This window comes from Brachypodium distachyon, chromosome 1 (genome assembly GCF_000005505.3).
Source record: "Brachypodium distachyon strain Bd21 chromosome 1, Brachypodium_distachyon_v3.0, whole genome shotgun sequence".
NCBI lineage: Eukaryota > Viridiplantae > Streptophyta > Magnoliopsida > Poales > Poaceae > Brachypodium > Brachypodium distachyon.
Window position 1 is genome coordinate 74,307,324 of NC_016131.3, and position 23,318 is coordinate 74,330,641.

The 23,318-nt window shown below is 47.2% G+C and overlaps 3 protein-coding genes, 1 non-coding gene and 1 pseudogene across 4 annotated transcripts; 2 read left to right on the forward strand and 3 right to left on the reverse strand.

Annotated features, from left to right (window-relative positions):
- Positions 1 to 22: 22 nt before the first annotated feature.
- LOC112270855 lies at positions 23 to 1,256 on the reverse strand. Its single transcript, XM_024459279.1, has 2 exons — positions 708 to 1,256; positions 23 to 616 (listed from the first exon to the last, which is right to left on the reverse strand). The coding sequence occupies exons 1-2, from the start codon at positions 1,254 to 1,256 to the stop codon at positions 308 to 310; spliced, it is 858 nt and encodes a 285-aa protein (XP_024315047.1). The 3' UTR covers positions 23 to 307.
- Positions 1,257 to 5,004: 3,748 nt separating this feature from the next.
- Positions 5,005 to 7,538, forward strand: LOC100834247 (nascent polypeptide-associated complex subunit beta). Its single transcript, XM_003558958.3, has 6 exons — positions 5,005 to 5,158; positions 5,687 to 5,754; positions 6,142 to 6,290; positions 6,383 to 6,439; positions 6,836 to 6,874; positions 7,023 to 7,538. The coding sequence occupies exons 2-6, from the start codon at positions 5,687 to 5,689 to the stop codon at positions 7,217 to 7,219; spliced, it is 510 nt and encodes a 169-aa protein (XP_003559006.1). The 5' UTR covers positions 5,005 to 5,158; the 3' UTR covers positions 7,220 to 7,538.
- A 421-nt stretch (positions 7,539 to 7,959) lies between these two features.
- On the reverse strand, positions 7,960 to 12,317 carry LOC100830391 (annotated as a pseudogene).
- Positions 12,318 to 17,129: 4,812 nt separating this feature from the next.
- Positions 17,130 to 17,203, forward strand: TRNAN-GUU. Its single transcript has one exon. It is a non-coding gene; the product is annotated as a tRNA-Asn (tRNA).
- A 923-nt stretch (positions 17,204 to 18,126) lies between these two features.
- Positions 18,127 to 20,010, reverse strand: LOC104582444. The gene is made up of 3 exons (XM_024459285.1): positions 19,305 to 20,010; positions 18,639 to 19,255; positions 18,127 to 18,499 (listed from the first exon to the last, which is right to left on the reverse strand). The coding sequence occupies exons 1-3, from the start codon at positions 20,008 to 20,010 to the stop codon at positions 18,443 to 18,445; spliced, it is 1,380 nt and encodes a 459-aa protein (XP_024315053.1). The 3' UTR covers positions 18,127 to 18,442.
- Positions 20,011 to 23,318: the final 3,308 nt, after the last annotated feature.

The following is a 23,318-nucleotide window of genomic DNA, read 5'->3' on the forward strand; positions in this document are numbered from 1 at the left end:
AAAAATGAATGTATCTATTTTTAAAAAACGTTTAGGTACGTGTAATATTTCGACAAGAAATATGAAACGGAGGGAATAGTTCGCAGCTTGTGATTAACTGGATCCTGTGTGTGAGTGTGTCCGACTCGTCCTAGGAGTAGCCCTCTCCGTGAGCGCAGTTCGTCCCCGAGTCGGCATCGTATTCCCGGCCGGGCCTATATACATCCAGCTCTACTCAAACCACACCGGAAACCAAATCGATCGATTCATATCAATCGATACATCAAAAAAATTCGATCAGCCAACAAAGAAACAAAAGAGGAACTAGTTAGCAGTGCCGGTATCTTATGGAAGCGAGCAGGTTCGGCTTCGACCCAGGCACCCCAGCAGTGTTGAAGTTCGACCCGACGGACGCCGAGATCGTGGCCCAATACCTGGTCCCGCTGGCCCTGGGCCTCCCGAACCCCAATTCCCACGTGATCCTCGAGGACGACCCGGACAGCCTCCCGCCCAAGGAGCTCCTGGAGAAGCACGGCCACGGGGACAGCCACCACGCCTTCTTCCTCTGCCCGCCCACCGACAAGTCCAAGAACGGCGGCCGCCGCGACCGCTCCGTCCGAGGCGGCGTCGGCGGGTCCTGGAGCGGCGAGAAGGGCATCGTCACGCCGCTCACCCTGTTACGTGACGACGGCGGCGGGGAGTTTTATGTGGAATATAAGAAGTACAACCTTACTTACAGGGTCGACGGCGACGAGGACGAGGACGAGCACGGCGACGACGATGGCGATGGGAAGAAAGGGAAGGGGAAGGCGGCTGGGTGGGTGATGCACGAGTACCAGCTCGTCCACCCGCCGCTGTCCGCCACCGTGATCAGCCGCATCAAGCTCACGGACAGGAAGCTCAAGGAGGAAGAGTACCTCAACGAGCAGTCCGCCGAAGACCAGCACGACTACCAAATGAGCTACCACATGGGAGAGCCGGGCCCGAGCTACCAAATGGAATACAGGCCCGGCCCGAGCTACCAGATGGGAGAACCGGGCCCAAGTTACCAGATGGGAGATCCGGGGCCCAGCTATCAGATGGGGTACCAGCCGGGCCCGAGCTACCACGATCCTAATGATCCTGCCATGAGTGGCACGGGGGGCGAGGGGTTCAGCGCCGGCCAGCAAGCTGACGCCGGCTACTACTACGTCGCCGGTAATGGAACCAACGACGCCTACTATTACTACTACGGTGACAATGGCGGCGCCGGCCAAAGTACCACCACTGACCATCATGCTCCGTACTACGTCGGCGATGATGACTATGAATATGATGCCGGCGGCGGTGGCATGGGATCAAGCTACTACTACGCCGACAGTTCGTGCTATGCCGGGGAGGGTGTCGCCGGCGGCGATGGCATCAACAGCTACGACAATACTATTATTACTAGCTTGGACGACCACGGCCACGGCTTCAGCCTCCAAGGAGGAGACCTTGAGGGCAGCACATTGACAGACTCGTTTCTGAATACCGAGCAGGCTGAATGAACCGGAACAAAAATACACACATCTTACCTACCAGAAGTTCTAGCCCCTTTAATTCAAACTTTATACTTTATAGAAAACCTAATTCGAACCGACGTTCTTTATTCTACTTTCATGCGCGTACACTTTTTATTGGTCAAACAGTTTTCAGCCTTGAGTTGAGTCACGTCGAGTCACGTCTGTCGTTCCGTGCTGGACGTTGTTGGTATAAGCATGTGCGTGCTAATTAAGCCATGGTTGCATGCATGCATTTTGTACTAACCAATTTTAAAACTTAAATTACGTTATATCTTGAACTGTTTGTCCGATTCACAATTCGTTTTTACTGTTAAGTTCGTATCAACGAAAGCTTCAAAACTAGATCTCACTTGAATATTTTTCGATGGATTTTTTCGACCTTGTCTTGTTACCAAGCAATATGCACAAGTTACCATCATACTCTAAAAAAAGTTACCATATGTTAACTTGGTAGTAACAGAGTGGCAACTTCATAAATTGTTGGACTGTAATTTTAATGCATAAGTAATCATCCTATTTTGTATGAAAGAGAAAATTACTTAAAACCACCACATTTGGGGCACGTGTATGGAAAAACCACCTTTAAAAAAAAAATTCAAATCACCACCGTTTTGGGGCCGGAGGTACTCCGCACACTGATTTATTGCGTTTTGACGGTAAAACTGACGAGAGGGGCCCACAGTGGCGCCAGCGTGGCCTCTCTCTCCTTTTTCTTCTCCATTTCCGGCCAACTCCCTAATCCGACTCCGGCCACTCCCGTCGACCTCTAGGCCTCCCCGACCCCGCCACGTCGCGCGGCACCCTAACCCACAACGCCTGAACCCCGCGCGAGGTCGTCTTCCCCGCTTCCGACAGTGCGCCGCCGCTCCCCATCCGCCTGACCGAAGCCTCCCCAGCGTCCGTACCGTCGCCTGGACGTCCGCGTCTCCTTCGCGAAGCCACCGGCGCCCTCTCCCGAGCCCTCTGCTGCCCGGAGCGCTCCCGCGTCGTCGCTCCTTCGCCGGCCGTGCAGCTCGTCGTCGCCGGCCTTCTCCAGTAGGATCTACCCCGTCGCTGCCGCCATCCTCTTCCCCATGCCTGTCAAGTCCTTAGATCAGCAGCGATTGGACAGCCAAGTCTTAAGAGTAGCAGCGACGCGACGAACAACAGCTCGCCGGTGGCCGCCGGAGCACGTCAACGCGGACAGGAAGGTACGAGGCACCTAAACGGTCGGGGAAAGAAGACAGAGAGAGAGGGGCTCACGTAGATTCCGTAGGAGGAAGATGACGAGCTTCCCGAGGACGAGCCGCCGGAATTTCACCGGAGAAGCGGCGGCGGCCGTAGACAAAGGACTAGATCATGCGCTCGCTGTAGTCGAATCCCGCTCGATTCCTTGTGCAAGGAGGAAGTAGACGTCGAGGTGAAGCCGATGACGCGGTTGGTGTAGCTTGGCACTCGCTGGAACGGTCACGCGACGGCGACGCGCCCACGGCGGCGCCGAAGAGCTCGTCCTCGTCGGAGCACGCGTGCCCGCTCTTGCGGGAGGGGGTACCCGAGTGGGACCCGCAGGACCTAGGGTTGGGCTCCGGGCGGCCATGGTCCAGGCGGAGCTTGGGGCGGGACGGGCGCTTCTGCGAGCCGGGAGAGGAAGAAGAGGAGGAGGCCGCCGCGTCCATGGCGCTGGGGGACGGGCGCTTGGATGGCATCGGCGCGTCGTGCGCTTGCTGTGGTGCGACGCTCGGGAGGTCGTCGGGCTGGACGCTGGGAAGATCGGAGCGTTGGGCCTCCCATCTCGACGCTCGGGAAGTAGGCACGACGGACGGGGGCAGGGGAACGGACCGGGAGTCAAAGACAAGCAAAAGTCACGTCGGATGGAAAAAAGCCACGTCGTATCTGACAGGTGGGCCCCATTGTCAAGATTGCTATCAATTTGTTTTCACCTTGAATATTAGTGGCCCGAGCAACCAACGACACCAAAAATGGTGGTGATTTGAATTATTTTTTTAAAGTGGTTTTTCTAAACATGTGTCCCAAATGTGATGGTTTTAAGTAATTTTTTTTTGTATGAAATTTTCTTGTGGTTACTTCTTACTGACATGGTGGCAAATTCATATATTGCAGGGTGGTAACTTCAATGCATAAGTAACCATCATAATTTGTATAAATTTGTCATGTGTTAATTTCTTATTATCACGGATGGTAACTTCATTTGTTTATTGGGTGATAAGTTTAACGCATAAGTAACCACACTAATTTGCACAAAGTTATCATGTGGTAACTTGTTCGTAACACGGATGGTAACTTCTTATGTTATTGGGTGATAAGTTTATCACATAAGTAACCACCTATTTTGTGAGATGGTAACTTGTTACTAACAAGCATGGTAACTTCGTATATGATTGCATGGTAACTTTTACGACGGATTTTTTTTGATCTGAACATATCAATATGGGAGCTAGTTTCGAAAATCTCATCGGGACAAAGCTAAACGTGAAAACGGATCTTAAATTAAGTACACGGTTTGAGATTTATAACTTTTTAAAGTTTCACATTTTACAAATGCATTAATAGCATGCATGCAACATGTTGCTGTCTTGTCCGCTCTCCCTGGTCTCCTTCCTGTACGCGCATCCTGACCATTGCGCGTACAATCGCGCATTAGTAAAGTCCTATAGAAAAATGTATTAATAACACATAGAGTATCAAATAAGTGTACTATACAAATATATATCATGATGGATTTAATAATTCTGTCCGGAAACACATTTACCACCAACACAAGTGCCAAACTGCCGAAGTACCACTACTAAATCTTATGTCACTATATATATTTTTTTTTCTGCAAGCAAAAGACAACTTTACTGATTGCACACGATGGATTTAGTATCCAGCAACCTTTTGGTCTACACAACATACGGTATACCTTGCTCTTTAAGACTTGTTTCATAGTAGAAAAATCAACAAAAAATAATGAAAAAAAAAGGAGAAATCACAACTCACATTGGCATTTTCTTTAATCTGGGGGTTGTTCAGATACGTTTCGGGATCAACCTGTGAAAGTTTCCACAAATTGAGTGCAATCCGATTTTAAACATCCTTTCTTTTTGAGAGCGATGAAATCCCATCCAAACACATGTCCAAAAGAAGTCCGGGGGCGATATATACCAGTAACCCACCGAAACGAACACAATCAAAACGAGACTGGACCAACTTTGCAAGGGACAAGCTTATAAATGAAATTTCATTCATACTGGTGCAAAGCTATTTTTTGACAGGGATACTCTTGCAAAGTTTCTTTTTGCCCGGTATACTCTTGCTAAGTTTAGTTCAACTAGTGTGAAAAAAACAAGGAAAAATAAACAAGCTCGTGCAAGTGCAACGCACGTGACGAAGAAGAAGAGGGCCGGACTCCAGTCTCCACTCTCCAGACCCGAAGGAACAACGGACGCGCGAATCGGACGGTCAGGATCGAGCCACCGGCGGCTGTTGCTGTTAAAACCCTAAACGCCGACCGAGTTCTAGGAGCAGAGGAAAGCAAAGCTAAGGGCCCTTTCGCAGTGGTTGGCCTCCCGAGCCCTATCTAGTCCACCGCTAATCGTCCCCCCTTCCCCATTCCCCTCGCCGCCGCCGCCGCCCGGCCGCCGTCTGTGTCCAAGGTGAGACCTCCCTGGCATCCATCCATGCACCCCCTCTCTTACTCTCTCCGCTCCCCTTCCGGCGCGCACGTAGCGCCGGTTGACGCGGCTTTTTTTTTGTTTAATTTGATCGTATGGTTGGTGCGTGGGCCGATGGAGAGGAATGATACGGCCGATCCGTCGTCGATCGCTGTTGCTTGCCGGGCTTCGTGGTTGGGGCTGTCGTTGTATCGGATCGGTTTCGTTTCCGTGTTGTGCAGCAGAGGAGCGAGCGCTCGTGATTGCTCGGTTTTTTTAGCTACTGCGATGCCGTTCGTTGCCGTGTTGGCTGCTAGATTCGTGAACTCGCAGCTTCTGCTTCACTGAAGAGCACACGCAGTTGGTGTGGAATAGCCAAGGACTGGGCACCTCCACTCCATGCCGCATCCTTGTCCTCGCCCAACTCTTTTTACAACAGTACTTGAGAACATGAGGAGATCCTTTTTTTTCCTGCTCCCCTGTCCTGTTGTTGTTAAAGGAAGCGCTCACGTAGTCACGTGTATCATGCAGATGAATGTCGAGAAGCTCAAGAAGATGGCGGGCGCCGTGCGCACCGGGGGCAAGGGCAGCATGCGCAGGTGCGTACTCTTGTTAACCTTGTCATCATCGTCAGTGAGTGATGTCTTGGTATTAGCAGTAGCTTCTATGCTGCTAATGGTAGCTGCCCTGTACAACTCTGTAGGTCCTTTCTTTCAGATCTTAAATGATATGTGCTCCGTGGATTATTGCTGTAATCCTGTTGTTAAATTTTCAAGTGTGCTAGCTAACATCTTGACTATCGTTGCATACTTTGCGATACCCTAGATGACAAATGTACCCCAGCCTCTGATTTTGTGTCATATGTTGCATTCTTTAGTATCTAAGCACACTGTTGTTGTGTTTCTGTATCTAATCTGTTAGCTAATGTCACTTGCTGTGCACATTTTTCTCCCCCTGTTTTACTTAGTTTTGCATTCATGACACAGGAAGAAGAAGGCAGTTCACAAGACCACAACAACTGACGACAAGAGGCTTCAGAGCACCTTGAAAAGAGTAGGAGTCAACACTATTCCTGGTATTGAGGAGGTTAACATTTTCAAGGATGATGTGGTTATCCAATTTCAGAACCCGAAAGGTGAAGTTCTGACCATGTGGAAGCATTACATGTACAGAAGTATTGATTCACTTCCAGGTTTATACTGACATTGTTATTCTTGTTTCGTGCAGTGCAAGCATCTATTGCTGCAAACACATGGGTAGTCAGTGGAACACCACAGACCAAAAGTAAGTGCTTCTTTATAGTCTTCATAGCTTCATCAATTTATTTAGTAGAAGCTTATTAACTAAGTGAAGTTGCAGTTTAATAATTTAATTACTAACATCATGGAAGTTGAACACACCTTGCCACAAACTCCACATTCCTAATTACTACTCCCTCCGTCCCATATTAAGTGACTCAAATTTGCCTAAATATGGACATATCTATATACTAAAATACGTCTAGATACATGTTATAGAAAGTCACTTAATATGAGACGGAGGGAGTACAATTTACTACTGTAATATGCTATCCAAGGTCCTACTAAATTCCAGTTGTGTCATATATGTTCTTTGTGAGCACTACATTCTTTAACTTGACATAACTGCAGTCTCATCTTTGGCATTTTATAATTTTGACAGAGCTGCAAGATCTGCTGCCGACAATTATCAACCAACTGGGTATGCCTCCTTTCACTCTCATACTTGCCCAGTGATTGCCTATGGTTGCAGTGAAGTGTCTTGCTACTGCTCGAATACCACCATTCATAAAAGTTGGTGAAATATCTGAACTATGCACCCTATCTCACCTGAACTTCCTTATTTCCAGGCCCTGATAACTTGGACAACCTGCGGAGGCTTGCTGAGCAGTTCCAGAGGCAGGTACCTGGTGCTGAGGCTGGCGCCAGCATTGGTGCTGCTCAGGATGATGACGACGTTCCGGAGCTCGTTCCTGGAGAGACATTTGAAGAAGCTGCAGAGGAAAAGAAGGAACCAGAGTTGGAGGAGAAGAAAGAATCGTCGTAATCTTGTTGTGTGTCGTGGTAATCTATTGTTGTGAAGGATTGTTGGTTCAGTATTGCGATATACCATGCCTGAGATTCTGAGAACACCGACCGAGACATGCTCTTCTATGAACTCTGGCCTACCTTTTGTTTTCCGTGTGCTCCGGTTTTGTCTTGGCTGTGGGTTCTGTCCAAACCAGACGGTGGAACTCTGTTTTCCGACAATGATGTTTACCATTCTCAAGTGTTTCATATGCATGATTCCAGTGTTGCCATCCAAGCCCAGGCTGTGACAATTTTATTTCAGCCATTTGTTATGTCCATGTGAACTTCCTATGGTAGTTGAACAAGTGCTCAGATGTCACTTTTTTTATCTGAGCATGTGCGCCTGGGCTGTATAGTTTGAATATTCTTGTGAAAATGGTTGAAGTTTTGAAGTTCTCAAATTTAAAAATATATTGAGTTGACATACACAGAACAAACCTTGAACTCCAAACATCTTGGCTTCGACTTGCAATATCATAGGTCAAAGAAATGCCTAGTGCAGGATCAGCTAGAAGCCTGGAACAATAAACTAGCTGTTCAAGAACAGCATACACAATCAATCAAACCATAAGTCTTCCGGATCTTGATTTCATAATGACACAACAGAATTACTCAACGTTGATGCTGCCCTTGATCTTGAAACACCTCGCAATCAACATACTACGAAAGGGACAAGGCAAGGCAGCCATACAACCAATCTTCGCAGCAGAGAATAGATTTGTTTTATATATGGCACTTCAATTTTTGCGAATTCGTAAACCACAATATTTAATTTTTACCAGGTCACACCTAGCCTGACACAGTACATTACACTACAGATACATAAGATTCCGCTATAGCTAAGTTGATCCTGACATATACTTACGTTTTAACATTATTACACTGTCATATATCAAGTTTTTCACATTAAAAGGAATTTTCTAGCACACCAGGATATCACCATCCTCGTGTCGCTCACTTTCAATTTTCTGAGGCCTGCACAATGGTTATAGAAACATTGAGTTGTAGAGTAATACTATAATGGCCGAAAACGGTATTTCAATAGGCATACCACCATAAATTTCTCATCTCAGGCACGCTTAAACACCTTGCGGGACATTGGAACAACAACACAAACCATCCTTCTGCATTCATAGTTGCTTGGGACCTGGGGCCATCCCATCGAACCAAGATTCTCCATTGATTTCCTTGTGATACTCTTCCCCCCCTTCCTGGTTGCTGTAGCAAGCGAGTCCTTCCTACTTGGTTGACAGACTGGAACTAACTTCACCAGTGAGCGACAAGACAGCACCGATTTCCAGTATGGGAACAACATATTTCTCGCATCTTTTATGGCCAATCTTTTGGGTGGTTTCTTGCCAAGGATCTGTTTACATGAGGCAATTAGCATCCGAAAGCATGAACAAAGTAGTAATGCTGGGAAGCAACGAGTAGTAATGCCGCAGTTAACCAACAAGGCGACAATTTTGAAGGTTACATATAATGTTTACTCGATATATATCACCTTATCCTGTAACTGAGTTAATTACTAGGATGTTACAAATAATAATGCCTCTAAATTATTTATTTCAGCATTAGTTTCATCAGTAGAAATTAGACTCGGCAAATAAACAATTTCCATTGAAACTTCATCCCAAGTAACCTCATCGTTCTCAGTGAATTGTGGGAGGCAAAGCTCCAAGTTGGAATGGTGTGTGCAGACTATGACAAAAATAAATAAATTGCATAAGCTACAGTAGGAAATGTAGCATTGAACAGAGACATAATTGAAAATGATAGGGCTGAAGAAAAATCCAGTCAATGGATATTTATTTGAAAAACAAACTACAATGTTACGAGAAATGAGATAAAAGAAAGGGCACAGCAACAGTCCCTTAAGCATCCATAAGATGACATGAGAAAAGGCAATATCTACAATTCAAATTTAGGTCAGTATCTCCTTACCCTTTTACTAGCTTCATCTTTCAGAGATGATGACGACTTGTCAGCTTCACTAGTTTCCCCACAGTCCACTAAATTCAGTAACGAAAATTGTTAGGAGTCAACTTGTTAAATGGGATCCAGAGGAAGTCTGGATGTGCCCCCTTTTGCACGGGATACATGCCATAAGCTTTTTATAGTAGTTAGTTTTTCTACGACACTTTAGAGCCTTTCTATTATATTAGCTTTGAATCTATATAGAAACAATGATGGAAACTGGTGCATCCACCAGAGTCAACAAGTTTGCAATTGGTGGAAACATAATAAAGTTGCACAACTACTTATCCGTAATTTAAAATGAAATTGTATCATCCTTGTGACATACCTCTTTGGGAACCTGAATTATCAATTGCCATTTTCACACCATAATGGTAGCTTCAAAACAAGCACATAATTTAGTAAAAAGAAAAATCACCACAGCAATTATAGACGAGAGGTGCAGGAAAAAAAAACTGAGTATAAGTGAAGCTAATAGGTGTCAAACCATTTCAGGTTTCCCGTGTCAATGCCTTTCCCAACAGGAACGATGCCACTGCTTTTCAAAATCGATGAAACATGTTCAAGAATCTCATCATGTGGCACCTACATTTCCATTAAATTATATGTTAAAAAATCATTAGAAAAATGTTCAAGGATGTTATTCTAATGTGTATTCAATTGCGGTGTGTGTGTGGGTGGGTGTGTGTGTGGGGGGGGTGTTGCATGCTATGCAGCAACCTTTGAACAGATGCCCTCAGATGGCAAACAATATAAAGAAGCTGAAATGGAAATAGCGTCCTAAAAAGTACATTTGTCATTCAAGGAACACTTCATAAAAATGCTAAGCATCTTCTGTAAGAAAACTACTGTAATCACTTCCCTCCCAAAACATACATGGGACTATTTCAGAGGAAAACTACTACTCCCTCCATGCCAATCTTTATGAAACGGAGGGAGTATAAGATAACAAATATTTGAAGCATACAGAATTTGGCAAACAAAAACCTGTAAGTATCAAAAGACAAGGGGGAAGTAACTTAGCAAGCACCTGTGAGTGAGTCTGAATGTATCTCTCAAGAGCTGCTCCAGCTTTGTAAACAATACCAGCTAGTGTGCGTGCTGTAAGAAGGGCTTCCTTACTGTCCTTCAGCTTCTTAAGCGCCATGCCATTTCCCCCCTCTTTAACCATAACTAACCACTTACGATGTAAGGCGTCAAGAGCTTCATCAATGCTGTTTTTAACAATATCGAAACCATTAAGAGAAACCTCATGTGCGGTAAGAACCTGTGATGCGGTGCTCCAGGATCCATGGTTTGCAGATGGCGGCCATGGAGGCGGCATCCTCCTACCGGAGATGGCCGTGATAGAGGGTGTGGGTGCCGATCTTAAGTTCTCCGTTTTGTTATGACTGTCCGCCTCTTCGACCTCCCTAGCCTTCACTCATCCATGTTGCTCCTCATGATCTTCACCGAATCGGTGTCCGGTTGCTGTTGCCCCCATCAACTCGTCGCTGTATGGTACCCTTCACTTACACTCCACGGTGGCTAAAACCTCCACTCTGGGAGATTTTATCACTAGTGGTGCTCTCTTTTGATCATGACACTTTCCTGTACCTTCTTCTCCCCAAATTTCTTGGGTTATAACCACCCTTTCGGTGGAGAATTTGTGTGCTTGTCCATGATTGATGAGCTTGATCCATCTCCTGTTCTTCGGCTCCCACATCTCCATCGGACTAAGCTGTCCTTTGTTGGAGAGCTCTGAAGGCGTGAAGTCGGAGATAGTGCAGTTTCTTTGTTCGGTGTGGGGTGACGGGCTTGTCTGTCGGTTTTGTGTTGCTACTCTTGAGCTCTCATGGTGTAGCCCTTGTTTGTGCTCCTTTGTGTTGTCTACTGGCATTTGTGCTGCCATCGACAACTAACTCCCTTTTTGCTAGTGCTACCCGTTCATCGTTATGACACGACCTGTGTTGCGTTTGGCATTCGCCTACACTCAATCAGTTGATGTTTAGGAGGCTGTTGTTGTGTTGTGTTGTAATCTTGTACTTGGTTTTTGTGTTTCCATTGTACTTGCTCCGGCAAGTTGTATTGCCCCTCGGGCGCGTTTGAGTAATATATTCCTTTGATTCCTAAAAAAAAAAAAGGCTTCAGCAGCTTTCCCAGCGTCCTGAACAATACCAGCTAGTGTGCGTGTTGTAAGAAGGGCTTCCTTCTTATCTTTCAACTGCCTATGCGCCTTGCCATTTCTTCCCTCTTTAACCATAACTAGCATCTCACGGTGTAGGGCGTCGAGATTGTCACCAATCCGGTTTTTAACAATGTCAACCCCATTGACAGAAACCTTGCCACTGCTCTTATGATCAAGGGGGTCACGGAGCTGCTTCTGAGCAGTCAGCAGCAAAATTGTCGCCTGAACAATCTTGTCCTGATGGATGTAATTCAATATCTCAGCAACGATGTTATCCGTGTGTTTGGCAATCAATCTAGTCGTGTCCAAAAACATCTTCTGCAAGCATGTAGCATCGACATGAAAAAAGAAAAAATGTAAGCGAGATGGATGGTGGATTAATATTCTGACAGAGAAGATACCATCTCGGGCAGGCAGAGTAGGAAGATGAGGTCGTCGACAAGGTCCCCATGGGCCCAATGGTCCTCCAGGTACTTGTGCATGGTTGCATTCTCGACGGCGACGTGAAGCGGGAGGAGGCCCTCGGCGACGCGGCCCCCCTCCGCCGTGCGGATGTTCGCCGACGCGCCGTGCCGGAAGAGGAGCTTGGCCATGTCGACGCTGAATGTCTCGGCGACCTGGTGGAGCGGCGTGAAGCCGTAGCGGTGGCGGGCGTCGGGGTCGGCGGGGGGCAGCACAACGGAGCGCCGCCCTCCAGCGCCACCCTGGCGCAATGGGAGGCCATGGAGCAGAGGATCTCCGGGTAAAGGCCACCGCCGAGGCCCATGTAGATGGACCATCTGTCGCAGACTTTTGACAGCTCCTTGACGCTGTCCTTGGCAAATATGGGGCCTAGCTTAGGGGATACATGACGAATGTACCCACTGGACGCCTTCTGCAGTTGCTCGCAGAAGAGACGATACAAGCTCGTGTACCAGAACGAAAGTAACATCAAAAGCACCGTTAGGGCTTCCAAAATGTGTCAAAATGCCAAATCGGCCACGTAGCTCAGATTTGGCACTGATGCTAAATTTCATTTTTCTTGCTAATGTAGATGATGCCAAATTTGCATGCAGATGGAACCCACCAAATAATAAGTTACAACAAAAAAAATCCACCGCAACCTCACTTTCTTTCTCTTCCTCAACAGCCCAACTACCCATGAACCCATCTATATGTCTTCCATCCTGAGAAACCGACGGGGAAAGAATCCCTCCCCGATGCGCTGCTCTCCTTCCGCGGCCTCCCTCCGCCGCTGCCTGTGCCGCTGCTCTCCCTCCGCCGCCTCACTCTGCCGTTGCCTGTGCTGTTGCTCTCCCTCTGCCACCTCCCTCCGCCGTCCCTCGCCGATTGGCGTCCGTGGGTCGCACCAGAGAACTCCGCTGCCACCCCGTCCGTCGGCACCAGGCCACCGTCGGGAGCATCCTCGTCGCCATGCAAAACCAATCTCGTCTCTCTCTCTCTCTCTCTTGTCGAGCTTCTGGGAGATTTTTTTTGACAGCAAGGGCTTCTGGGAGATTTTTTTTGACAGCAAGGGCTTCTGGGAGATGGGGATGAAGAACTGTAATTTTTTATTCGCCAGTGGAGTTTTGGCACCGGAGCAGCTACTTGCTCCGGTTCCAAATATTTTGGTTTTGGCACTAGGTTCACAATGTTGCTATACGGTGCCAAATGCCAAATTTGCAATTTGGCATCCTTTTTGAAACACATTGAGACCCTTAGAGCATTAGTAGTACCTGCAACCGCGCATGTAGTTGGACCCACACAAAAGTACAAGATCAGTTGCGCCGAGCAACGCAGAAGGCTTGCCTTCCTGAACAACTGCTTCCGATAAAAATATAAATTTCTTTCGTGCGCTACTGCAATCCCATGGCTCCACATGGACTCTCCGCTAGCTAAGCTATGGACATGAGACAAACATACATGCAAGTAGCTTGATTCTCTTTCCGTTGTTCGGATGATATTTTTTTTCATGGTTTCTCTATTCAATATACATCTCTCTTCACCAACTAAACTTGGGTGGTTAAAAGTTGATCGATTTTGCACCACTGGGAAAGATTTGGCATCTGCTCCGTTCTTATGACAGTTTAAGGAGTTTTTAATCTAGGCCACAAAGTTACAATGTATATATAGTGGATCAGCCAAAATAATCACACAGGACAATTATTAAATAGTCTTGCAGAGCTTAGTAACAAGAGAAAAGAAAGCCCCGTTGGATCAATCGGTACTAGTATATTGTTTTTTATTTATGGTACCGACGTTAATATAACCCTATTGAAGTTGCCCTTAGGGCCTTGTACTTAAAAGTAGGAAAACAATACTATCTAAGAACAATATAGTACTCTCTTAGGTATCCCTGCTTATTACTTATTCCCTACTTTCTTTCTGCTTGCTTGCTTACATGGGAGGGAAGGTATCCATATACTTTACGAAACCGTTGGATTCTTGACACATGTTATCTTAACCATATGTTTACATAATATCTTTTATTTAGAATATTCTTTAAGAATATCTAAATCTTGATATTTTTGTTGTTGCCATGAAGCATACTTACTAATTTATTCTAGAACCTCCATGGCTAATTCTAGTCTCTTCTAATTTTCTCAATACTTATAGAAGTTCTTACTTTGCCATGAAGAACTTTCTCCCATGTCTCAAATAGCAAATACTTAGGTATTCATGAATATGCTAAAATGTGTTGATGTATGCATAGTTTATTCTTAACAACGTATATAAGGATGTGCTTGGTAGGTTCCCAACTTATGTCACTTCTTTGGACTTGATGGATTTGTTAATTACACTGAAGTAGCATGAGTGGAGACCCATCCTTAGTCTTTGGCTAATGACCGAACCACGATGATTCGTGATTTGTCGAATAAATATGAAGCATTGGAAATACTGTACTAAGATCATGGTCTATTACTTGCACCGCAATCTGGAAAGGCACCAGATTTGAATGTTTACAAGGCAGAGGTTGATGCATGTTATGTTGGAGAGAAACCCTCTAAAAATCTAGAAGGAATATCAGATGCCAGTGTGAATGCAGCAGTAACTTTAGTAATATGGGGAAAATGTAAAGTTGCTACGGTGAGTTCTGAGAGATTTAAAATGTAACAGCTCTCAGCATGCATGCAGAAGCTGTAGCATTGCTACATGTTCTTATAAGGGAAATCATCATTGTATTGATAAGTTAGATGTGGTGATGGACAATGAAGAGAATTGTCATATTTTAGTGGGTAGAAGAGGAGTAATTGAAAGTATGCATCGCGACACTTGTATGTCATGTGTGGAAATGAATAATAAATACTAGGTATGCGAATGCGGGCATGAACCCAGGGAAATGATAAGTCATGTTCATGAGTTGGCAAAATTAGCTTATAAATCGATTGTATTTGACTTATTCTTTGGTGTCTTTTTCAGTCAAGAATTGGGGCTTCACAATTACTAGCCAATATTTCTCTCATGCCTTTCCTCATTCATGTTTCGATTTTTTGGTGTCCTAGGCGTAAAGGAACCACACCAATCCATCCCGAATTTGGTGGTTAAACTCTACTGCGATGTCGATACTGTAAGGGAGGTCATGCAGAATAAATTTTAGAGTGCATGTCGCGTCAGTTTTCGGGACTTCCTTTGTGCGGTATGCAAAATCGGAACAAGACAATTAAGAGATCAGCGACTGCTGGGTGGGTTGACAGGACACCTATATGCAAATATTGAGTAACAGAAATTAAAGTCTGATGTATTGGAAGGACGTTTTCTGGATTCTTTGGCTCCTGTTAATTTCATTGTGCTTGTAACATCAGATAAGTGAGCTTATAAGATTCAGTTGAAACTGGGGTCGCTTTACCGTGTTGCCACAAGTGAAGGTGGATCCTTGATGTAGGCTGCCACCAAAGAAACCAATGATAAGCATCAATCCAACAAATACAATCCTGCGCAAGATATTTAACGGGGACCTGGAGAGAAAAGACCTTCGTCGGTAGAGAAGGTTGACCCATTTTCTGTTTGGGTATTTTCACCACTCTGGTACGTTAAAGGATCTAATTTACCATGCTTGCTCACTCTCTCCCTAAAGAATTGACTTATGTTATTTAGAGCATCTCCAGCCGCGCCCCCCATTTGGCGTTCGATGCAGCCATTTTTTAGGCCGTTTGGGGGGGGGGTATTTTTTAGGGTTCCGCCATGATCCAGCCGCGCCCCAATACCAACTCTCCCAAAAATTGAAAATAGGCAAAATTTAACTACATTCGACGAAATTTAAATGAAGCAGGTGAAATTTAACTAAACTCGACAAAATTAAATTAAACATAAATTTTTTATTACATAATTCTAAAATAAAAAAACGTCGCGCTAGTCGCTGAAGTCAGCGAGGTAGGCGTCGTCGGAGTCAGAGTCGAGGGTGATCGGCTCCACCTTCACCTCCGTCTTCGGCCTCTTCCCCGCCTTCTTCTCGGCCGCCTCCGTCGCCGCCTCTTTCGCTCTCCAGGCCTCGGCCTCGGCATCCATCATGGCGGGGCCGAGGCATTCTGCCTCCTCGGCCTCGTGTTGGCTGGCGCGCTCTGCCGCCAGTAGCCCCGGAAACTCCTCGGGGTTGCCGTCCAAGCGCCATTCGAGCGCCAAGCGTTCATACGGCGGCTCCGACGCCCACTCCGGCTCCGGCTTTGGCCGGACAAGGCGAACATGGCCGCGAGGCAGCTCCCGTACCCGTCGGCGGGAGGACGAACCAGGCCCGTCCTTGATACGCAGCACCAGCAAGGAGGCGCTGCGGGAGGACGAGCTGGAGCCAAAGCCAGTTGGACCGGCCCCGTACCGGTGCCGGCTTGCCGGTGCAGGCGGCGGAGTCTCAAGTCGGGGGTTGTCGCCGAGGGTGATGTGGGCAAGCACTGCCGCCACGGTGCGCCCACACCAGAACCGGCCGTCGATGTTGAACCGGCCTGGTGGAGGACGCTCGCATTGGCCCTCATACCGGGTGATGTCGATGGCGTGGCGGTCGGCGAACAACAACGCCCAATTTGCGCCGGTGGCGCGGTTCCATGCGGGGTCCCGGCGCTCATCCGCCGTTAGCCCGTGCCACCAGTGGGCGTTGATGGCGGTTGTTCGGGCACGGCCAGTGGGCACCGCCGGCATCGGGATGCTGCCGATGCCCAGGGTCCAGTGCGCCGGCAGTCAGGTGGCGCTAGGTAGTCGTGCTTGTGGAGGGCCTCGGCCTCCTCGAGCGTCAGCGTCACGCGGCGCTGGTTCTCGTCGCCGGAAGCGATGGCGTTGGAGGGTAAGGGAGAGGAGAAGGCGATAGAGGAGAGGAGAGGGCGAGAGGGAGGAGGCGGCGAGAGGAATGCCGAGCACCGCCGATGGTCGACCGCTTTTGTGAAAGCGACGATAATGGGCAGGGGCGCGGCCGCGTGGCAACCGGGGGACTACCGCCATTAAGATCGACTCGGGAGCCGAGGAGGGGCCGGTGAGAAACCGGTGAGACGATTAATTGGGCGCTGACATCATGGGCCCACCGCAATAATGCGTTGCACCGGCGCCCCCCCTCGCCCCCCGTGGGCTGGGTTCGGTCTGGGGGCGCCGGCTAACTTTTTGGGCCGACTGGGTCGAAATTTTCGCGCCGCCATCCCCATGCCCGTTTTGGGGGCGGGGGGGGGGGGGGGGGGGCGGCTGGAGTTGCACTTATACGGTTTGTTTGTGGTTGCGACATTGGGTTTTTATAATAATTTGAAAGTGTCATAATATAAATAGTGGCGAACCAGAATTAGGTTGTCAAGCTGGAATAGCTCAGTTGGCCAGAGCGTGTGGCTGTTAACCACAAGGTCGGAGGTTCAAGCCCTCCTTCTAGCGTTTCCATTTCTTTTGTTCTTAATTATGCCACTTGTACTGTGTTAGTTTTTGCACAATTCAATACTTCCTCCAACCCATTATAAATGTCGTTGATTTAGTACGATATTTCTCTTTCGATTCACATGGAATCCAAATATAGGTTGTCGTGTGATATGATCGATGGACATGGCTCGATCCGATAATACATCAGTTTCTTTTATAAGATAAATCGTTTATCCTACTATGATTTATATTTACAACCAATTAGATTTTGTAAGTACCGAACAAAGAGTGTCAAGCAAAAATATATTTTCCTTATACAGATAAAGGCATCAATTATATTGCAGAAACAAGGAGATCATAACAGTCCGGCCAGTCTTCAGGAAAAGCAGTAGAAGAGAAAATGGAAACCAACATCCAACTTGGTACGGTTGATGTCAAGAACACATCACACCGCACCTACAAAACTACATATGTTTCTCAATGGAATATTATAAGTGACATATTCAAAGGCATTAAGCATGTGAGAGCAGGTCGAGATACGGCAAACAAATAGTTAAAATCTCGCCGACAGGAAACATTCTTGTTCTCTACAGTGTCACCTTAGAACAGATGAAGAGCATGACAATGTTACTATATCTACACCCATTTCTTTTTATAAGACGTTTTGCCAGCCAAAATTGACTTGTCCAAACGATTTATAAAAAGGAACAAAGGAAGTATGTTAAAAAATTGAGACCTCAATGATCACCAGAGTAGTAACAAGTACGTAAATGTGAGATATAGCCATATAGGTGATCACGGGTTCAAAAGAAAGTTTTAGCGGGCAGCTAACAAACAAAGTACAAAGATAAATGCATCAATGACATTGCAGAAACATGAGATCATAAATATATAGTGTCCACTCTTGAGATGAGACCGATCGAGTATAATTAAGGCTAAGAAATATAGTAGCATTTCTCTCTAAGAAAAACATTCTTGCATGTAGAGTCAAGCTGACTGAATGCAGGTATGAGGAACTAGTTCACCGGAGTTGCGATAAACATAGAAAGTCACTGAAGGATATGCTAACAAAATGTTGCAGCTTTTCGTGGTGCAACACCTATGGCTGATTAGGTGCTCAGGCGACAGTTTCACGGTCATCCTTTTAAGCATCGGCGTGCATCCGAGTATATGTGTCAAGAAATCAAGCTCACAATCCCCTCCTTCGAAGCCGTCGATTTCAACTTCTTCCAGATGAGTCAACAATATACTTTGGCTCTACAGAATGTTGGACTCATCGGAATGACAACAATTTTCTGGACATGCTCCTCTCACCTAAAACAAATTAATGAAGAGAATACAATGCTCATCAAGTAGCATGTCATGTATGCAAACGTGACATGGACTATATAATCAGGCAGTGTGATTTTCCATTTTACCTGGGAATGTACATGATGAGATGAGACTAGTTTACCTCTGCAGACATGTCCAGGCGCAGGACATGAAGGAGCGAGCATCCGCTGTTGTCTTGTCCAGATGAGCTCTCTACCGTCTCCAAGCTGGTTTGCCCCAGGCGCCAAGAACCAAACACAAGAGCTCTGTCCGTATAAAATTGACACCACGAGACCTTGCCCAACATTGGCGCCGAGATGGACACGCTCATGTCCTGGTTGGCCCGTAAGTTCAGTTTCAAAGTCTTGAGCACGGGGGTCACGATGTCGATGTAGTACCATGCTCTGCCGCCAGTTCCATCATCTCGAGCAGTCACGTCAAGCTCCTGCAGCGACGCTGAGCTGATCCTGATACTGTCGTTTATAATGGAGTTGGTCACCCTGAGCACGCGAAGCCGAGGGCAGCGGCTGACTATTTTTGCAAGCGAGGAAGAGCAGCACCAGATGGTCAGCGTCTCGAGCGCCGAGAACTCGCCGGCCGGCCGCAGTTTGAGATGGGCTCCGTATAAGCTCAGCTCGATCGAGGTGGCCTCGGGGAAGCAGGGGAGGTCGTGGGACGTGCAGGAGCCGTGGCGGAAGACGAGCTCCTGCGGCGGCGCGGAGAAGCGGGGATAATCGACTGTTGTCCTCGCGAAGGCGTCTCACAGCGACAGTGATGTGTTCGATGCCGAGGAGAGACACCGCGAGGCCGCGGCCGCGGCGCGCTTCGATTGCGGCGAGCTCTGCTTCGGCCGCGGCCAGCGAGACGGCGCGGAAGGTGACACTGAGCTCGCGGAGGCAAGGGCAGCGGTCGAGGAAGTCAACGATGCCGACGATCTTGCCGGCGAGGGACAGCCGCTCGAGGGCCGGGAGGTCGCCGCTGGGGGGCGGCGGCTTGAGGCGGAGCAGCAGCGTGTCGAGCTCGATGGAGGTGGCGCGGCGGAGGCAGGCCGGCAGCACGAGCTGGGCTCCTCTGATGTCGTGACGGTGACACCATGGGAAGACGACGAAGACGAGCTCCCGCGGGGAGAGCCGCGCGGCGGCTCGCAGGACCGACCTGGCGCGGGCGGCGTGGACCTTGTCCGAGCCCACCTTCAGCGGCGAGGGCGCCTCGAGGCGGATGTCGAGGAGGGAGGCGGCGGCGGCGGCGCAGGGGACTAGGGAGAGCGCCGCGCCGACCTCGTCGGCGGCCAGGCCGCGGAAGGTGAGATCCGGGAGGCGCGTCCAGAGGTTCCGCCACCGGCGCGAGAGGAGGCTCGTCCGCGCGGCGGCGCGGGTGCAGCGCAGGCGGGCGAGGATCTCGACGAGCGTGTCGTCGCCGAGGGCGCTGATGCGGGCATCATCTCCGCCAACATCTCCAGGTGGCGGCGGCGGCGAGCGCCTGATCGGGCGCCGCCTTCTCGGTCGCGATTCCATCCGGTGAGAACTCGAACCGCCTGCAAGGCGAGGCGCTAAAGGATATTGCGCCGGACATTTTCAAAATTTCTAGGAAGAAGCAGATCACAGTCTCTGAAACTGTTCACGAGGGGCGATGGATGCAGGGGGTACAAAATATTTCCACGGCGCAGGCAATTGATCAGCTCGCGGCTTTATGGGGTCGCCTGCAGGGGGTTCAGCTGACAGATGTGCCTGATTCAATTGGGTGGAATTTCTCGGCTGATGGTTCATACTCTGCTAGATCTGCTTATTCGGTGTATTTTGTTCAGTCTATTTGTCAGCCTTTGCTTAGTTCGGTGTGGTCTATCAAAGGGGAAGAAAAGGTCCGGTTCTTCTTATGGTTGCTGCTGCAGAATCGGCTCTGGACGGCGGACCGTTTGGCAGCTAGAGGATGGCCTCACAATGCGTTTTGTCTTCTATGTGATCAAGTGCAGGAAGGGGCAGCTCATCTCATGATTCGCTGCGTGTTTGCGAAGGAAGTCTGGCATGCTAGCAGTGTCAAATGGCCAAGGGTTGGGGCGGTTGCGGTGGCCAGTCCTTCGCTGCGGACGTGGTGGAGGCAAATCATTTCAGGACCAAAATCTGCTTCTAAAGACAAGGAGATTGCAATGGCAGCTCTTATTGCCTGGCATCTGTGGAAAGAGAGGAATATTAGAGTTTTTCAACGGAAAGAAATGAATGTGGCTGCTCTCTATCGAATGATTGAGGATGAATATGGTCTTCTGGTGGAGGCAAGGTAGAGATAGTTAAATTGTGAAATGTTGCCCCTTTTGAGCTTTGTACTAGGTGATTTCTATTCCAGATGATGATGTGCTCTTAGTTTGTAATAGGTGAACTTTTGTTGTTGTTTTTTCTAATTGAAAGACAGTACAACTGTCAGACCCGTCAAAAAAGAACTCGAACCGCCGCCTCGGCCCTCGCATTGCTACAACGCAAGGAGGAATCCCTGCGAGAAGTACAAGAGAAACTTGGGCTTGGCCTTGCATGCTGGGCTTTTAGTTCAATCTAATTGATTCCCCGTACTGGGCTTTTATCGAGTAGAGAACTGATATTTCAGACACAAGAGGCCCATGCATAGTAACTGGCCTGTTGGCCTGTTGGTATTGCTCGAGGCCATGCTGTGCCCTAAAAAAAAACTCAATTATGCCCTCACTTCGACAAAAAGAAAAGAGAAAACTTGATTCTGCCCCTTCAAGAAAAGAAGAAGTGAATTGTAAAGCTAGAGCCAACAAAAAAGAAAATTCAATGACTGAAAGGGCAATGAAGCAGAAGAAGAAGAGAAGAGACAGCAGCTGCACTGGCGCGAAACAGGACGAGAGACAGTGATTTATGAACAAGTATACAATCATGCATATGTACGCGCACACTATTTTCGCAGGCAAATTAATCAATGGCCCTAGCTTGGATCATGGGCTCACGTCGAATATATTGGATTCAGAAACCCATGCAAAATGCAAAATGACGGACCACCGGATATATAATTTCCCGATTGCTTTAAATCGTGTAATCTCTCCGTACCGAATTAACTGACGTGAAGATAGATTCTTATACAAATTCAAGTCATTTAATTCGAACAGAGGGTGATGTGATATATTTCCAACAGCATTATACTGTGGTAAGCAATCATTAAGCTAGTCAGCCTAATCATACTGTTTCGGCATTTCACTGTTCCTTAGGGTTTCTTTCTTGAATGTCGGCCAAACAATGCTGCCAAATTAGCTAGGGCGGTTGTTGTGTTGGCCGGGTCAGTCCACTGGACCATTTCACTTTGAACACGTATATATATATTGCACACTTTCTTCCAAAAGCACGTCCAAATCACCTTTTGAAATTTTGCGTGCGTATATTTGCAATCGATCGAGAGTAGTGCAGCCGCCGCAAGGAGCACATGCATGCTGCAGCTAGCTAGCTGCATGTGCATGCGGGACAGGACGCTAGCTAGATAGATTCCCATAATCTTAACACTGATGATAGATCATTCTAACGTTCTCCTTGCTCTTGTACTTTTTTTTTGCGGGGAAAAGGAGCTTTATTACACAATGATTCGTGTTGGTTTGCAAATTTCAAATAATTGCGTTCTTATCGTCCCAGTTCAGGTGTGCTTTTTCCCAACATTGCAAATTTCTAATAATTGCTCTTGTCCCGTGAAGATATACGTGCGTACATTTATAATAAAATATTAATTCAGCCCAGCTATTATATTATGAAAATGAAATCAATCCTGCTCACGTGGGAGTTAATTTCGATGACAAAATGGATTTTTATTTGATCTGAACCAGGTGCAGATTAATTAAGCCTGCATGTAGTGGTCAACACGGGCGCTACATCATCAACTGCATTCAAGCTAGCTAGCTAGATAGTAGTCTGATTCTAAATTCTTGACTTAAATTTGTCTAAATATGGATCTATCTATTTTTAAAAGTGTTTAGATACATGTAATATTTCGACAACAATTTAGGTCGGAGGGAGTAGCAAATTAAGCAAGCACATACATAAATATATGCTATGCATGTGCAAAGGTCGACGCACTGCTTTGAACATGCTGCATTATACTCTCTCCGTCTCATCTTAACTGACTCAAATTTGCCCAAATGTAGATGTATCTACTATGCTTAAAAAAACGTCTAGATACATGTAATAAAAAGTCACACAATATGAGACTGAGAAAATATATGCTAAAGTATATATATACTTATCCGCATACAAATATTATTTAGGAGGGAGGTCTGGGACTTTGTTTAGGAGGGAAGTCTCATCCCAGGTATCAGTGAATATAAAGGAGCTAGGGGCGCCGTACGCACGTGAAGGTGGTTACATATTATTCGTATTTGTCTATATATATCTCTCAAGTACATACTCAGTCAAACTGCCTAATTATTCCAGTACCAATATCGATCGGTCCGTGCATATAAATCGTGCATGGCCGGCTTACATATAAATCGTCGGTGATATGTACTATTGTATGGTAGGCAGCTAGCTAGCTAGGGCACGTCTTAAATCGTACTACAGTACAGTACTGGATCTATATATCTCACGATCGATATATATGCATGGTGCACCTCCCCTCTAATTTCCATGCTAGTTACGATTTGCTGCATGTGGCGGTGACGTCGACGTGCCAACCGCCTCTGTAATTTTGACATATTAGCCGGTTCATTTTGATAATTCGGTGTGTTCATGATCAAGTTAGGTACTTAGGTGTAGTACAATGCGTACCATGCACTAACCGAATTATATGGCAGTTAGCCTGCAGGGACACATGTGTTCCAAATTTCCACAAGTCTCTC

Excerpts from the sequence above, each read along its gene's own strand:
- LOC112270855 (XM_024459279.1), bottom strand. The coding sequence starts at position 1,256 with ATGATGGTCAGTGGTGGTACTTTGGCCGGCGCCGCCATTGTCACCGTA. Across the intron at positions 617-707 it reads CCGTCGACCCTGTAAGTAAG|GACCCGCCGACGCCGCCTCG; the intron begins GTTGTACTTCTT and ends TCGCCGCTCCAG.
- LOC100834247 (XM_003558958.3), top strand. The coding sequence starts at position 5,687 with ATGAATGTCGAGAAGCTCAAGAAGATGGCGGGCGCCGTGCGCACCGGG. Across the intron at positions 5,755-6,141 it reads GGCAAGGGCAGCATGCGCAG|GAAGAAGAAGGCAGTTCACA; the intron begins GTGCGTACTCTT and ends TTCATGACACAG. Across the intron at positions 6,875-7,022 it reads GACAATTATCAACCAACTGG|GCCCTGATAACTTGGACAAC; the intron begins GTATGCCTCCTT and ends CCTTATTTCCAG.
- LOC104582444 (XM_024459285.1), bottom strand. The coding sequence starts at position 20,010 with ATGGAATCGCGACCGAGAAGGCGGCGCCCGATCAGGCGCTCGCCGCCG. Across the intron at positions 19,256-19,304 it reads CGAAGCGCGCCGCGGCCGCG|ACGCCTTCGCGAGGACAACA; the intron begins GCCTCGCGGTGT and ends TGTCGCTGTGAG. Across the intron at positions 18,500-18,638 it reads GCCTGGACATGTCTGCAGAG|GTGAGAGGAGCATGTCCAGA; the intron begins GTAAACTAGTCT and ends AATTTGTTTTAG.